We start from the raw sequence: 15,368 nt of genomic DNA, 5'->3' as shown, positions 1-15,368 counted from the left end.
TTTGTGGACAGTGTGGTGAGTGTGAGTAGAGTGAGTGATAGGTTGATGATGGTGAAAATGATGATTGGCAAGCTCTTGGTGAACGTCATCTCAGGATATGCTCCGCAGGTTGGTCGGAGCGATGGAGAAGGACAAGTTCTGGTGTGCGACAGAGAAGCTGATGGAAAACGTGAAAGATGAGGAAGTTGTTGTGGTAGGAGGAGACCTAAATGGACATGTGGGAAGGAGTATGGACGGTTTTGAGGGAGTTCATGTGGGTTACGGATATGGCGTGAGAAATGGAGAAGGTGAAAGGATTTTGGAGTATGCTGATGGAGCTGATTTGTTGATTTGTAATACTCAGTTCCAGAAAGAGGATAATAAGCTTGTTACATACACGTCAGGTGGGTCGACGACAACCGTTGACTACCTGATGGTCGACGACAACCGTTGACTACCTGATGGTGCGTAGGCGAGATAGGGGGCACCTCCGGGACACAAAGGTGATCCCGGGGGAGGAGGCTGTTTCACAGCACCACTTGGTTGTCTGCGACATAACGGTGAAAGGTGCAAGGAGAGCTCGGCGGGTGAAGTACCAACTGAGAATGAAGGTGTGGAGGTTGAAAGAGGTGACAGTGAGGGAGGCATTAAAAGAGAGGCTGAGTAGGGTAGAGGATGATGTGGTTGAGCTTGAAAGTGGTTGGATGTCAATGAAAGATAGTCTGTTGGGAGCCGTTGGTGAGGTATGTGGATGGACAAAAGGACCACCGAGGCACTCGGAAACATGGTGGTGGGATGATGAAGTTGGAAAGAGGATTGACGAGAAGAGGAAGAAGTTCAAGGAGTGGCAGAAGGCGAAGGGTACGGGAGCAGAAAAAGCAGAGCATGAAAGTTATAAGGCAGCCAAGAAGGCTGCAAAGAAAGAGGTAGCAAAGGCGCAGAAGGCATGGAGGAAAATGTTCGGAGAACGCTTGGATTCGGAAGAGGGTCAGAGAGGGGTATTCAGGATTGCAAAGCAGATAGCGAAAGAGAGGTGTGATGTGATGGGGGTGAGTTGCTTGAAGGATGAAGTGGGACAAATCGTTGTGGACCCAGATGGAATTAAAGGAAGATGGAAAAGATATATGGAAATGCTGTTGAATACAGAGAATGAATGGGATGGCAACATAGAGAGTAACCCAATTTTAGGACCGGCAGAGAAGATAACTGAGAAGGAAGCTAAGGAAGCGATAAAAGCAATGAAGAGTAGAAAAGCGGGAGGGCCGACGGGAATTGTGGGAGATATGTTGAAGGCAGCAGGAAATTGGGGTGTGAAGAGAATGACGGAGATCTGTAATCTGGTGGTGAAAGAAGGCCGCATTCCAGTGGTTTGGGAACTGAGTACCCTCGTCCCTCTATACAAGGGGAAAGGTGACCCTCTGGAGTGTGGCTCACCAAGCGATAAAGTTATTGGAGCATGGAATGAAGGTATTGGAAAGGGTGTTGGAGAGGAGGATAAGGAAGAAAGTGAAGATTGACGAAATGCAGTTTGGATTTATGCCAGGAAGAGGAATGACAGATGTGCTTTTTATTGTAAGGCAGTTGCAGGAGAAGTACATGGAGAAGAGGAAGAAGTTGTTTCTTGGGTTTGTTGATTTGGAGAAAGCATTCGATAGGGTTCCACGCGAAGTATTGACATGGGCATTGAGGAAGGTAGGAGTGGAGGAATGGTTGATCAGAGTAGTGATGGCAATGTACAAAAGAGCGTGCACAGCTGTAAGGACGAAGGACGGGAACAGTGGTGAGTTTGAGGTGAAGGTGGGAGTGCATCAGGGGTCGGTACTAAGTCCACTACTATTTATAGCTGTGATGGAGGTGCTGGCTCAGAACGTAAAGGAGGGTTTACCGTGGGAGTTGTTGTATGCAGATGATCTGGTGTTGATTGCAGAAAGTATGGATGGACTGAAGGAAAAGATGAACAAGTGGAAGGAATGTATGGAGACAAAAGGTCTGAAGGTGAATATCGGAAAGACGAAGGTGATGGCAAGTGGTGAAGCATGTGTTGAGGTGGAAAGAACTGGGAAGTGTACGTGTGCTGTGTGCAGGAAGGGTGTCGGAGTGAACTCCATTCAATGTACAATGTGCGCTGAGTGGGTTCATCAAAAATGTAGTGGTCTGAAAGGGTCATTAACCAGTGTGGCAGCTACATTCAAATGTACGGTGTGCACAGAGCAGATGGAGGAAATGTTGAGTTGGATCTTGGAGACGGCGTGAAGCTGGAAGGTGTGAAAACATTTTGCTACCTCGGAGACATGCTGAATGGAGAAGGTGGATCAGACTCGGCAACGGTTGCTCGAGTGAGATGTGCATGGAAGAAGTTTCGGGAACTGAGTGGCGTGCTGATGAGGAGGGGAGTGTCGTTGAAGCTGAAGGGAAAGGTGTATGCTGTATGTGTGAGAAGTGTTATGATTTACGGGAGCGAGACATGGGTAATGAACGTAGAGCAGCAACGAAGGCTGGAAAGGGTGGAAATGCGAATGGTTCGGTGGATGTGTGGAGTATCGTTGAGAGAGAGGAAGACAAATGATGAATTGCAAAAGATGATGGAAATAGAGCCTGTGATGGATGCTGTGAAGAGGAACAGGTTGAGGTGGTTTGGTCATGTGTTGAGGAAGGATGAAAGTGACTGGTTGAGAAGAGTAATGGAAATGAATGTAGAAGGAAGTAGAGGACGGGGAAGACCGAGAAAGACTTGGCTAAAGATGGTGGAAGAAGAAATGCGGGCAAGGGGGTTAACAAGGAGAGATGCAGAAAATAGGGCAAAATGGAGAAGATTGTCATGGGGACCGCAAGGCTAACCCCCGCTCTAGCAGGGAAAATGGCCTTAAAATGCATGTTGTTGTTGTTGTTGTTGTTGTTGTTGTACACTTGAAGCCGTGCCTGGGAGACATGACATATGAGGCCCCAATATAAGTTATAAACAATCCATGTACAGTCCACAAAATCGTTTGGCTAGAAAAATCAGAGAGGCAATGGGAGTCATCATTCATGCGTAAAGACTAATTTGCATAAAAACATGTGCATGCCAACTTATGGGGGTTTATTTCCATGTTCTATCCTTCAAATGCTGAGCGTCAACCAAGGAAGCGGCTCGCCTGTTCATACTTTGTAGACATACTCACATTCTAATTGTACATACTTTACAGACGTACTCACATTCTAATTGTACATACTTTGTAGACATACTCACATTCTAATTGTACATACTTTGTAGACGTACTCACATTCTAATTGTACATACTTTACAGATGTACTCACATTCTAATTGTATATACTTTACAGACGTACTCACATTCTAATTGTACATACTTTGTCAACATACTCGCATTCTAATTGTACATACTTTGTCGACGTACTCACATTCGAATTGTACATACTTTATCGACATACTCACATTCTAATTGTACATACTTTACAGACGTACTCACATTCTAATTGTACATACTTTGTAGACATACTCACATTCTCATTGTACATACTTTAAAGACGTACTCACATTCTAATTGTACGTACTTTGTAGACATACTCACATTCTCATTGTACCTTGTACAAGTATTTGGTATGACTCGGCCGGGGTTTGAACCACCGACCTCGTTGACTCGGAGAGGACGCCCTAACCATTACACCATCAATCCTGGTTTGAGGGCTGAACATCATTAATACATCTGGAAGGTTCTTCAAGAAAATGCAAGAAGAGACAATTGATGAATAGATTATGGATGTCAACGTCAAACACATTTTCCAAGCTTTTGAGTCCAGCACCAATTTCCGTTCAAGAAGCTGGCTGCACATGGCAGTCAACTTGTGTCCCCTTTTTTGTTTATTTACCATTTACTTATTCCATTTAATTCCCTCAATCCTGCAAGTTATTTTACATACTTGCATTTTACATGCTCGTCGTTTTGTTTTTCTTGTGGGCCACAACAAAAATAAAAGTCCTCATCTAAGGTCTCCAGGGTCCTTTATCATCCGGAAGCAAACAGCATGTTGTTTTCTCTCTCTCCTGCTCCACCTTAAAAGTTGGGAGACCGCAAGGCGGAATCCTGAAACATCCTCTCTGCTTCCTGAAAAATTATCAACACCTCTTCATAGATCAATTGCATGTTGTTTCGGCCAGTTCAATCACCCCTGCGAGAATTGAATTGTAGCTCGACTCCCTGGAGGCTGGTGTCGCTCTGCGTCAGCTAACAAGTTAAACAATGCAGTTTATCAACTGAAAGGCAATAAGAGTAGGTCAAATGCTGTGGGAAGCTAGGTGTAGATAACGTCTCGAGCATTAGCCCTTCGTCAGAACAAGACGGGGGACCTACTGTGACAGGCAGGCTGCTGCTGCTTATCTGGATGCAGATAAGAATAAGAAAAGAAGAGAAAATACAGAAAATACAAAAATCTACAGAAAATAAGAACCACCTTTGGGGGCCATTTTCCCCCGCAGAGCTGGGGTTGGCCTTTTTTGGGCACCGTGGTCCCCTTTTTGAAGCAATGTTTTATGGCCGGATGCCCTTCCTGCCGCCAACCCTGTTAGTCGCCTGTTGCGACACACAGGGAATTACCAGTGAACTGGTACTCAGTTTGCCGACCTCGGAAGGATGACAGGTTGAGTCAACCCCCCTGGCGTTTATTCAGCGATCGACCGTGATTCGAACCTCGGATCCCAAGCCGGCACCCTCACCGCTAAGCCAACACCAGGCTTAACAGGTCTACAGAAAATGAGAAACTGAATTATTAAATACCATTAAACACCTCAAAACATGGAACGGTGGCACAATTTGACACGTGACATCTAACAAAACGTGTGGCAAAGTGCGAGTGATGGTGTCCCCACAATGCTTGTTGCTGAAGAAGACCTCATTACCTTCGCAAAAGCGGAAGGTTATGTTTTGATCGCTGTGTATTTATTTGTATGTCTGTCTGTGTGTATGTTAATCGCATAACTCAAAAAGTATTCAACCGAATTGCATGAAATTTGGTGGGATGATTGGTTATTATACGGGACACATTTGATTAGATTTTGGGAAACAGATTTGCTCAAATTCTGACTATTTTTAACTCGATCGTATTTCACTCAAAGTTATGAGCGACTGAAGAAGAAGATGTCCATCCAGGACGTCATCACTATAACGCGATCTCCCGCGATCATTTCAACCTCAAAAAAAATTATAATTGCAGATTTGACAATAGATGAGGCATATTAACAAACGAATGAAACAGATTTGCTCAAATTCTGACTATTTTTAACTCGATCGTATTTCACTCAAAGTTATGCGCGACTGAAGAAGAAGATGTCCATCCAGGACGTCATCACTATAACGCAATCTCCCGCGAAGGTATGCGCTCTACCGAGTGCCCGTTCTAGTTAGAAATAAAATAAACGCTTGTGAATAACTAATCCAGCAGGGTATTTTTTTTACTGTAGAAATACTTTTTTAAGACAGCATGAAACCAGGTGTGGACAATTTGCTGATGATATTACAGTATTCATCATCAGGAATGACAGGATGGCCTCGAGGGGGTCCCACTCACCTATATAAGCTGTCTAGCCAGGGTTCTAACACAGCTATAAACTGTTATCCTGGTGTTTCACAGGTAGGGTTATTCATCAATGTGTGCCGTCCCTCGGATGGACGTTAAATGGGCCAGCATTCGTTGGTGGACGTTAAAGATCCCATGGTGTCCTTCACGAAGAGTAGGCGACCTATCGCCGGCACACTGAACAAATTACAAAATGCTGCTCTATCCAAGATCAGGGACATGGAAATAAAACCAACGAGAAGGGCACTCAGTACCAGTAGAGAGTATACCTCCACCTGGTTGGCCATATCACTCAATGGTGAAGAATCACTACAAGCTGGATCCGGATCCGGATCTTCACCAAAATTGAATCGATTCTTCCTCGTCACACACACAACCTGTTCACCACGTTTCGTCCAAATCCATCCACAACTTTTTGAGATATACTGCTATGTATCGTTTTTGGCCCCATCTCCCAATGGTGAAGAATCACTTTAAAAATTCTCGTAGCCGGATCCGAATCCGGATCTTCACCAAAATCTAATCATTTCGTCCTTGTCACACACACTACATCTCTGCCAAATTTCTTCCGAATCCGTCCACAACTTTTTGAGATATTGTGCTCACAAACAAACGGACAAACAGACAGACAGACAGACAGACAGGGGTGAAAACATAACCTCCATCCACCTTTGGTGGCGGAGGTAACTAGAAAGGCTTGCCTGTTGCGAGGAACATCGATGTTTGATGATACGGGCCGTATGGGGTCTTGTCCAACATCGGTAATAAAGCCGCCCGTCGTTTCCAGGTCTTCATCCTCTGCTCGGGGAGCCAAGGGCCCAAGGCTGGTAGCAGAACCCAGGTCAGAAGTATCGACAGATACTCCAGTTCCAACAAAGGCAAATGTGCAGCCATTCGGTACTGATACCTAGAACATGGGGGAGTTTGGGTCAAACTTGGCCTAGAATCCTGCATATAAAATGTAGAATATTTGATGTAGATTAATTTTGAGGAATTTGTCTTTATAGTATCAGTTGTCGCTACCCATAAGCGGTTTTTATGCTTTAATGCAAGAGCTGAATCAAAATGGTGGCAAATGCGATCACAAAAAGGTGAAACAGGAAATAATTACGAAATGGGTTGGCAGGACAACTTTTAAGGCATTCACATTTGCATTGAGATGTGTAGCCTGGGTTAGAGCCTTGGCCCAGATCCAAACTGTCACCCAGGTGTTTGGCAGAGCAGGTCAATGCATCAATGTGTGCGTGTCGTTCATCAGAAGGACGTTAAGGATCCCATCGCTGGCATCCTCAACAGATTCCAAATTCCTCTTGTATCCTAAAGGAGCATTGCATCAGCGGCACAACTGAATTCCCAGCAATTATGGAAAGCAGCAGCCACGTGCTGCACACAAATGAATTGTGAAGTTTCCGCTAAAAATGACAAAAAAAATCAAACAACGCCTGTTTAAATTTACACATAATTGTCTCTATATTATCGTGATGATTGTCAGTCAAGAGGAAGAACATCAGTACATGACTGATGATAGATAGACAGTGTCCAGAATGTATGTCTTGCTCCAATACTGGAGTTCTCAATCAACAATGTACACACCAAGCGATTAGAGCATCTCATTTTTATCAACCAACATCATCCAAAGCTGGAGAATGCCTTTAAAAAGAATGCAAGAGTTGTATTTTTGTACACCGCTCCTTTCCTATTCCATCTCTAGGCGCTGCATGGCGTCATCGCCGGGCGCCAGAGGGGGCCCGGCGATGACGCCCGCTGAAAGGGAGTACTCAGTTTTCACTCTGGTTTCTTTCTTATTTGTTTGTTTGTTTGTTTGTTTGTTTGTTTGTCCGGGCGATATCTCAGCCAACCTTTGAGCGAGGAAGCTGAAATTTCGGCACAATAGTGAGCAAGTACTTTGGCAAAAACATTATTTTTTGTACAAAAACATTATTTACTTAATTATTGTATCGATTAATTAAGTACTTATTTATTTCTTCTCTTCTGGGCATTATCTCAGGCACCTTTTGAGCTAGGAAGCTGATATTTGGACATGACAATGACCAATTGATTTCACTGTAAACGCTATGTTCGATTTATTGATTAATCAATTAATCGATAATTTAATTATTCGATTAATGAATTAATTAATTATTATTTTTTAAGCTACAGATGTGGATGAAACGGTGGTGGTTTAGTTATTCCATTAGCCAATTGATTAATTATTTAATTATTTAATTATTTTACGATTACACTGGTCAACAAGATTTTTAAAGGTTTATGGTTCTAGTATATTTCGAGGTGATTCTAACCACATGAACCTGTCGATTTCGATTATGATATCCAATTTTCACTAGCACATCCAGTTTTTGAGAACCAGTATACCATAGGAATATCAGCCACAGCTGAAATTCGGGTCAAATTCGTCTTGTACTCACGAATCAGGACTTTGTAACGAGACTATCTGAGCTGGAAAGCGTTGCTTGGGATAGCTTTGTGGCTCTTGCCAACAATTACCTTGGAAATTTTCGAGCACCAAATAATGAAGAGCTTGTGGACGAGATGTTGAAGAGTTACCAGGTGCTCGGTGCTCGAATGTCACTCAAGATACATTTCTTCCATTCTCATCTGGACTTCTTTCCACAAAATCTTGGCGATGTCAGTGATGAACATGGAGAAAGGTTTCACCAGGAAATTGCCATCATGGAGACTCCATATCAATACCGATTCAATCCAAACATGATGGGCGACTACTGTTGGACTTTACAGCGTGAAAGTGATTGCTCCTACAAACGCAAAAGTAAAGTTCAGAAGCACTTTTAATGTGATGTAAATAAAAACTTAAAGTTCATATTTTTTTTGGAGATTTACGTTTTTTTATGTGATGTAAATAAAAACTTAAAGTTCATATTATTTTTTGTGATATTTTATAAAGTTCATATTTTTTTTGGAGATTTATATCTTTTTATGTGATGTAAATAAAAACTTAAAGTTCATATTATTTTTTGTGATATTTTATAAAGTTCATATTTTTTTTTGGAGATTTATATCTTTTTATGTGATGTAAATAAAATAAAAACTTAAAGTTCATATTATTTTTTGTGATATTTTATAAAGTTCATATTTTTTTTGGAGATTTATATCTTTTTATGTGATGTAAATAAAAACTTAAAGTTCATATTATTTTTTGTGATATTTTATAAAGTTCATATTTTTTTTGGAGATTTATATCTTTTTATGTGATGTAAATAAAAACTTAAAGTTCATATTATTTTTTGTGATATTTTATAAAGTTCATATTTTTTTTTGGACATTTATATCTTTTTATGTGATGTAAATAAAATAAAAACTTAAAGTTCATATTATTTTTTGTGATATTTTATAAAGTTCATATTTTTTTTGGAGATTTATATCTTTTTATGTGATGTAAATAAAAACTTAAAGTTCATATTATTTTTTGTGATATTTTATAAAGTTCATATTATTTTTGGAGATTTACATTTTTTTATGTGATGTAAATAAAATCTTTAAGTTCATATTATTTTTTGTGACAATAAATAGACTTATTGAGAATTAATCAAGAAATTTGCATGCTCTAAAGATTTTTTTCCACACTTATGATGTACTACGTAAACATTACGTGATAGCCAAATTTTAAGGTCAGATTCGGATTCGTGGGCACCAAATTAGTTAGAAACAGTTGAAAATAAGTCAGAACCAATTTGGCTGTTGACCAGTGTTATTATTTACCGTATTTATTTTCATTATTAATCATTTATTTCTTTTCTTTCTCATCTGGGCAATATCTCAGGCACCTTTTGAGCTAGGAAGCTGATATTTTGGACACGACAGTGACCAAGTGATATGGCTATAAAGGATATTTTTGATTTATTGATTAATCAATTCATCGATTATTTAATTTTTTCGATTAACGACTTATTTAATGAATTTTTACAGCTTCGGAAGAAGCACTGGTGGTTTGGTATGCTATTAACCAATTGATTAAGAAAATATTGTATGATCATGATTTGTTGATTTTAATTATGCAATCAATCAATCAATTATTGTACACCTCTCCCTCCCAATACAGTCTCTATGAGCTGCACGGCGGTATTGCCGGGCGCCGAAGACGCCCCAGGAATACATTAAATTGCTGGAGGATATTTCTTTATTTGGCATGGGGGCGGTGTACTTTGAATGTATCTGTACTTGTTTTCCTTCTTTCTTTTCTTTTTTTTTACAGTATCTGAGGCTCATAGTGGAGCTGCCACACACACACGGACACGGACATACAAACAAAAACTTGAGACACAACACAGTCTGTTAAATGAGACAAAGGCAGCCACTGAGCTTGGGGGAAATACCGTCACTTCCCTAGGCACTCTGGGTAACAACGACGTCACAACAATGGCATCGCCTTTCTCACCGCACTCAGTGGGGCATTTTCTCCTCCCCATGGATAGATGTCAGCCTATGGTTGTTTATCCGTGCTCTTGTGCTTTCAAATGCTGAACGTCAAGTAAGGAAGCAGCATGTCCTGCAGGCTTTGGTATGACATGGCCGGGGGTTGTACCACTAACGTTTGAGACTCATTGTGGACGTTATAACCATTACACCACTGAGTCTGCTAAATTTACGTAAACGTTTAGGTCAAAACAAAAATCCAGGTCAAATTTGAATCACCCTCCTATGCGAAGCAACTGTATGATTTATGCTGTAGAAGATTGGAAGATTCTAATCACAGATCATGGTCTTGCTTTTTTGGGGTTTCATTAATAAAAAAATTTAAAAACCACCTTTAGAGGCCATTTTTCCCCGCAAGCGGGGGTTGGCCTTTTTCGGGAACCGTGGTTGTTGTTGTTTTTCGGTCCCCTTTTTGAAGCAATGTTTTACGGCCGGATGCTCTTCCTGACGCCAACCCTTTTTGCCGCCTTTAACGACAAACAGGGAATTACCAGTGAACTGGTCCTCAATTTGCCGACCTCGGAAGGATGACAGGCTGAGTCAACCCCCCTGGCGTTAATTCAGCGATCGACCGGGATTCGAACCCAGGATCCTAGGATCCTAAGCTGACACCCTAGCCGCTAGCCCAACACCAGGGCTTCATTAATATGATATAATATTCCCTTATATAGTTTCTGTGCTGGTAATGGTGATAAAATTCCACTGGTTCAAATCGTTATTGACCTAATAGGACCTCATGTATCAGCTATTTTATAAAATCATGTGGATTGCCCAAACTACCGGCCATTACAACAGGGTCAGCCTGGCTTATCGAGATGATGTTCAGAAAGGAGTAATCTCCATTAAACTCACAGCAGAAATAAAGGCCGCCCTCTCATCTTCCTGGAAAGCGCTTTGGTCATCACTCACCATCATTCCTTCTCGTCCCCTCGGGCATTGTAAAGTTTGAGGGTGTGTTCTTTGGCTGTGGGAGATAAACTGGCTGTGCAATTGTACAAGATTTCTAGTGATGCTTTTTACTTCCGGCTCCCTGTTGGGGGCTTTACCAACAGCGAGGAAGAGTCGCAGTTACATCTAACATTTTCCGATACCTTGAAATCCAAGATTTTGGGTGCTATTCGCAATTGTTGTCAGGATTCAGAAACACCGGGCCTGGTAATTGCCCAGTTGCTAAAAAAAAAAAGAAGAAGCTTTCAAAGAGCTTCCCTTTCAGACTTTCCTCGAGCTGACATTTATTTGCTTTGATTCTTCCCTGGTTATGCTTGGTCAGATGATGCAGGTAACCCTGTCAATACCTACACCCTATAGCCTATACTATCGACCAATTTCCATTCGTTTGCTCATGGTCTCAAGATAATGCTCCTCACGTTATAAATTTGCAGTTTGTTCCTGATGCAGTCTACCTTTTCTATCTTCTAATGTTCCTTTCATTGGTTTCTCATGTTTAAATTTTTTTTTAAGGTGAGCATTTATTAAATTCTCATTAAAAATATCTGGCATTGCATGAACGAAGCAGCCAAGAGTCCACTCTCAAAACACAAATCTATTCCACAGGACAAGTCAACACCTCCTCCTAGACCTAGAGCAATTACACTCTATTCTCAAAATAACTGATATGGTGGGAATATCATTGTCAAAGCCATAATCCCATCCTGCTGTTTCAAATACCACTCTGAAATGTTTCCACTTTTGTGAGCAACATTACGCATCTTACAGGGCTGGCAGGATCGCAAGTTATCCCCTGGACAAATTACAATTTCCAGCCTGGACTGCTGGTTTACCAGTGGTTTGGTCTTCTTGGAGGTTTTGACACCAGGTTACACTACTTACTATCCCAGAGTGTTATTCCTGTCCGGGCAGCAGCTTTTGCCACTATAAACAAGCTGACCAGCTCGTTCGCATGTTTCATGTGAACGGCCTTCAGATACAAAGGGCAACTTACATGCTTGTCATTTAATTACTGAAAAGTAATCCTGTACTAGAGACGACCAACAGACCATAAAACTGGAACCAAAATCCGGTATCCTAAATTTCTAACAGTCCTAAGGTTTGTCAAATGTAGCTGCGTGCTCAATGCCAGGCCTCTCTGAGCAAGCACTTTTGAACTATTGAGCAGTCAGGCAAACGCAAGTTCGGATGAAGTTTGGGAAATCTCCTGAGTAATGAGTGAGTGGAACCAGTTGGTGACGACAGAGCTAAGAAATGATCATATCAATGCAGCATCGGGCCTAGATGACCTCACAAAAGAACAATCAATGTGTCCGTATCCTAAAAGGACAATGTACAATGGTCACAAGTATTTTCACAAGTTCATATTTTTTTAATGGCTTCATCAGGACCTAAAATGGTTTGTGTGAAACTTAAAACACCTTCGCAAGGCTCCATAGATGCATGGGTCCTAAAACAACATGGAAAAGAACGAAATAAGGAAAGAAAAAGGCAGAAATCAATTGTAGCCGATGGAACGGCTGGGAACCCATCACAGGCCCATGGCACGGCTAAACTCACAAACCAGAGTCTAGGCACATGAAAAAACCCAAAAGGAATTGCTGATCATATGGGATCGCTCCTTTAATGCTCAAAATCATACAAATCAAGAGGTTGATCAAGTCATGCAATGCAAGCCTCCAATGCTTCTTTCAAACATTCCATTTTTGACATCACAGCCAAAAGGAATTATAGGATGTTTTGTTAATGCTTCTGAAGGCTCTTATCAAAAATATTCTTCCTGTGCCTCCATTGTAAAGCCACAAAGATTCCACTACAAACCCATTTTAAGCAAGAACCCTTCACCCGACCCATTTTCAGCACGCAGCGTGTTCGAGTGACAAAATAAAATAATTGTGCTTCTTATCATGTACTGAAACAAACAGCAAGGGCAAGAGGTGCTGCAAGTTACATTTTGTTCTCCATGCTGTTGCTTGTGTGGTCGACTTAGGACTCCGAGTTAGGGCGGTACTGCCATGCCAGTCACATGTCCAACCGGGACTGTCATGAGGCCAAGTATGGAGTTGCAGCCAAACCACAAGCGCCGCAGAAGCCACACACAGAACAAAAGCTTTCCCTCTTCAGGATGCACTTAATGGTGTACTGCAGTTACATGTGGATTACACACCAAGCCAATTGTACAAACACCGCGTGTACTTGCACACATGGTCAATTCCTCCTTCACACCTCAGTAAATAGCACACCTTTATATGAATACAATTGAATCACATACTGTTTACGCTGACATCAAGCAAGACCGCTGACCCCTATGAACTCCTAAATATTCTGCAGATAATATCAGCAGCATAGGCTCGAGATGTTGCCAGTACCACAAGAAAGGACCACGTCCCTAGGAACGAGTACACTTTGGAAGGAGCAGAAAAACATGTCACATTTCTGTAAAATAAATAAACTGGTGGTTTAAGTACATCTACTGAGCATGACGCCACCACCTGTTTTAGCTGGAATTTTAAAATAAGTATAAAAAAAAGTTGATTCTATCTTTTGTATGTTTGGGAAAAAGCAGTTTACTAAACTGTTACTGAGGTCTAAGCATTTTCCGTTAACTTTCACACGATCTATTAAACGGATCCTTAGGAGAGCTACTCGATCGTGATTTGGTTCACTTTCTCGCAATCCTGTAGGGTGCAATATATGTATTTGCAAAACAACAAATTAAACAAGAAAGAGCAATCAGAGATTGCAGACTCTTGCCAGGATGGTGTTTCTAGTGATTTTTAAGGCTTTTGTGTTAAAATTAATATGGCGGCAGAACGTGACCGATGACGTCATCATTATTATTTTTATTCTTCAACAATTTATCCCAAGATGACGCTCGAGAAATTTCATCTTAATCGGATGAAGTTTTTTTACTCGTCGAATTATGACGTCATAATGGAGGCACCTATGACATCATCATCAACATATTTTATTCCCCATGGAGAGTTCTTTACAATGAGCCATGTCTCAATTTTTTCCTATGCAGCGCTTTCGGAGATATAGAGGTGCAAATTTTTTTCGGTTTTTCCAAGATGGTGGCCGAACCACGTGACCTATGACATCATAATTATCATTAAGAACTATACAGGTGGAGTTGCACCTATGGTGAAAGTTTCCTGTCAATCAGACCAACGGTTGCAGAGAAAATCATGCTTACTCTGTGCGGACAAACAAACGGACTAAAATGCAATGCCCTCTCCTCTGGCGAGGGTAATGAAAAATCCTTGAGTTAAATGGAAACGGGACTTTTGCCACTCTGCCCCTGACCACAAGCCACTTGCCTGATGAACATGATGAACAACTGTCTGCAGATTGGACGACTCGAGCGAAACAGCTCAGACATCGCACGCTAGGTGGAGACGCCCATCGTTCATTCAATCAGACACACTCGTTTCACAAGTGTTTCACAAGCCCTGACATTGGTGGTGCGCACGTGTTTGGTGTACACGAGTTTGTTTGGCAACCCATCTGATGCGTTCACCTATATCCCCATCTTACACCCATCTATCCTCCGTTTCACGCACGCTCCAATGATTTACCATCTCGGGCTGCACTGAAATGTGGAAATGGGTCAGGGAATGCCCACCAATTTGGTCTTCCGATCTATAAAAGGATGGATGAAAAGGGATCAATAAAAAGTGTCGTACAGGACACTTAGACAAGGGACAAAGTGAAAATAAGACTTTTTGATGGATAAGTTCCATAGGCAAATTTAGTACGGCACAACTACTTCGTGGCAGTGCAAGCCAAACCATTGTAACATGGTCTAGGTAAAGGTATCTGGTCTAGTTAAAACATAGTTGTAAGAAAAAAAAAGTTTTCATTGTGGGATAGTATTTTGTTTGTATTTTTGGCTCAGAAATGTTCATGATCCAGCTCCAATTTTCCGTGGAGGTGCCCAATGTGACGTCACAAGCGAATGCAGACAATATTGCATTCAATCGATCAAATGTTCCATCCTCTCGATAGAGCGGTGGTGTTGCGGGGCAGTTTCTTGGCACCAGTTATGCTGGGTGGTTTGTCATTACCTTGCCAGCAGCTAATCAGGCCATGAATTTGGAATTTGTTCCGGGTGCGAACAATAACTCGCCTAATCTATAATGTCTGCCAATGACTAGTACTGGCAGGCAGGTCCCCAGGCTCAACATCCGTCTGAGGGATGGCACACACTTTGATGCTTCACCCTGCATGTGATACACCAGAGACTCTGGGTCTTTGTACCAATCCCAGGTTCACCAGCAACTCTCTTCTAGTGAAAATCCAAAAATCCAGAACCAATCCTCACCTCCACTCATTCATTCTTCTTCTTTTCTCCCGCCTGTGGAACCAGCTTCCACAGTCTCGTCAATCCCATTCTTCCCTCCAGGTCTTCAAGCCAG

The 15,368-nt window shown here is 41.7% G+C and overlaps 1 protein-coding gene across 9 annotated transcripts in view; it reads right to left on the bottom strand.

The window, feature by feature from the left end:
* LOC137436574 (zinc finger protein 704) overlaps positions 1-15,368 on the bottom strand; it is a 158,873-nt gene that overhangs the window by 125,808 nt on the left and 17,697 nt on the right. For 6 of the 9 annotated variants that reach the window (XR_013624940.1, XR_010986310.2, XM_068130487.2 and 3 more), the window contains exon 2: positions 6,252-6,457. The exons of the other annotated variants lie outside the window; for them this stretch is intronic. Coding sequence is in view for 4 of the 6 variants with exons in the window: in XM_068130487.2 (XP_067986588.1) it covers positions 6,252-6,457 (206 nt within the window). In the remaining 2 variants the exon portion in view is untranslated. The remainder of the gene's footprint in view (positions 1-6,251; positions 6,458-15,368) is intronic. 9 annotated transcript variants of the gene reach the window in all.

Source organism: Myxine glutinosa, chromosome 11 (assembly GCF_964187855.1).
Source record: "Myxine glutinosa chromosome 11, kmMyxGlut1.1, whole genome shotgun sequence".
Taxonomy (NCBI): Eukaryota; Metazoa; Chordata; class Myxini; order Myxiniformes; family Myxinidae; genus Myxine; species Myxine glutinosa.
This window is presented reverse-complemented; position numbering and strand designations above follow the sequence as displayed.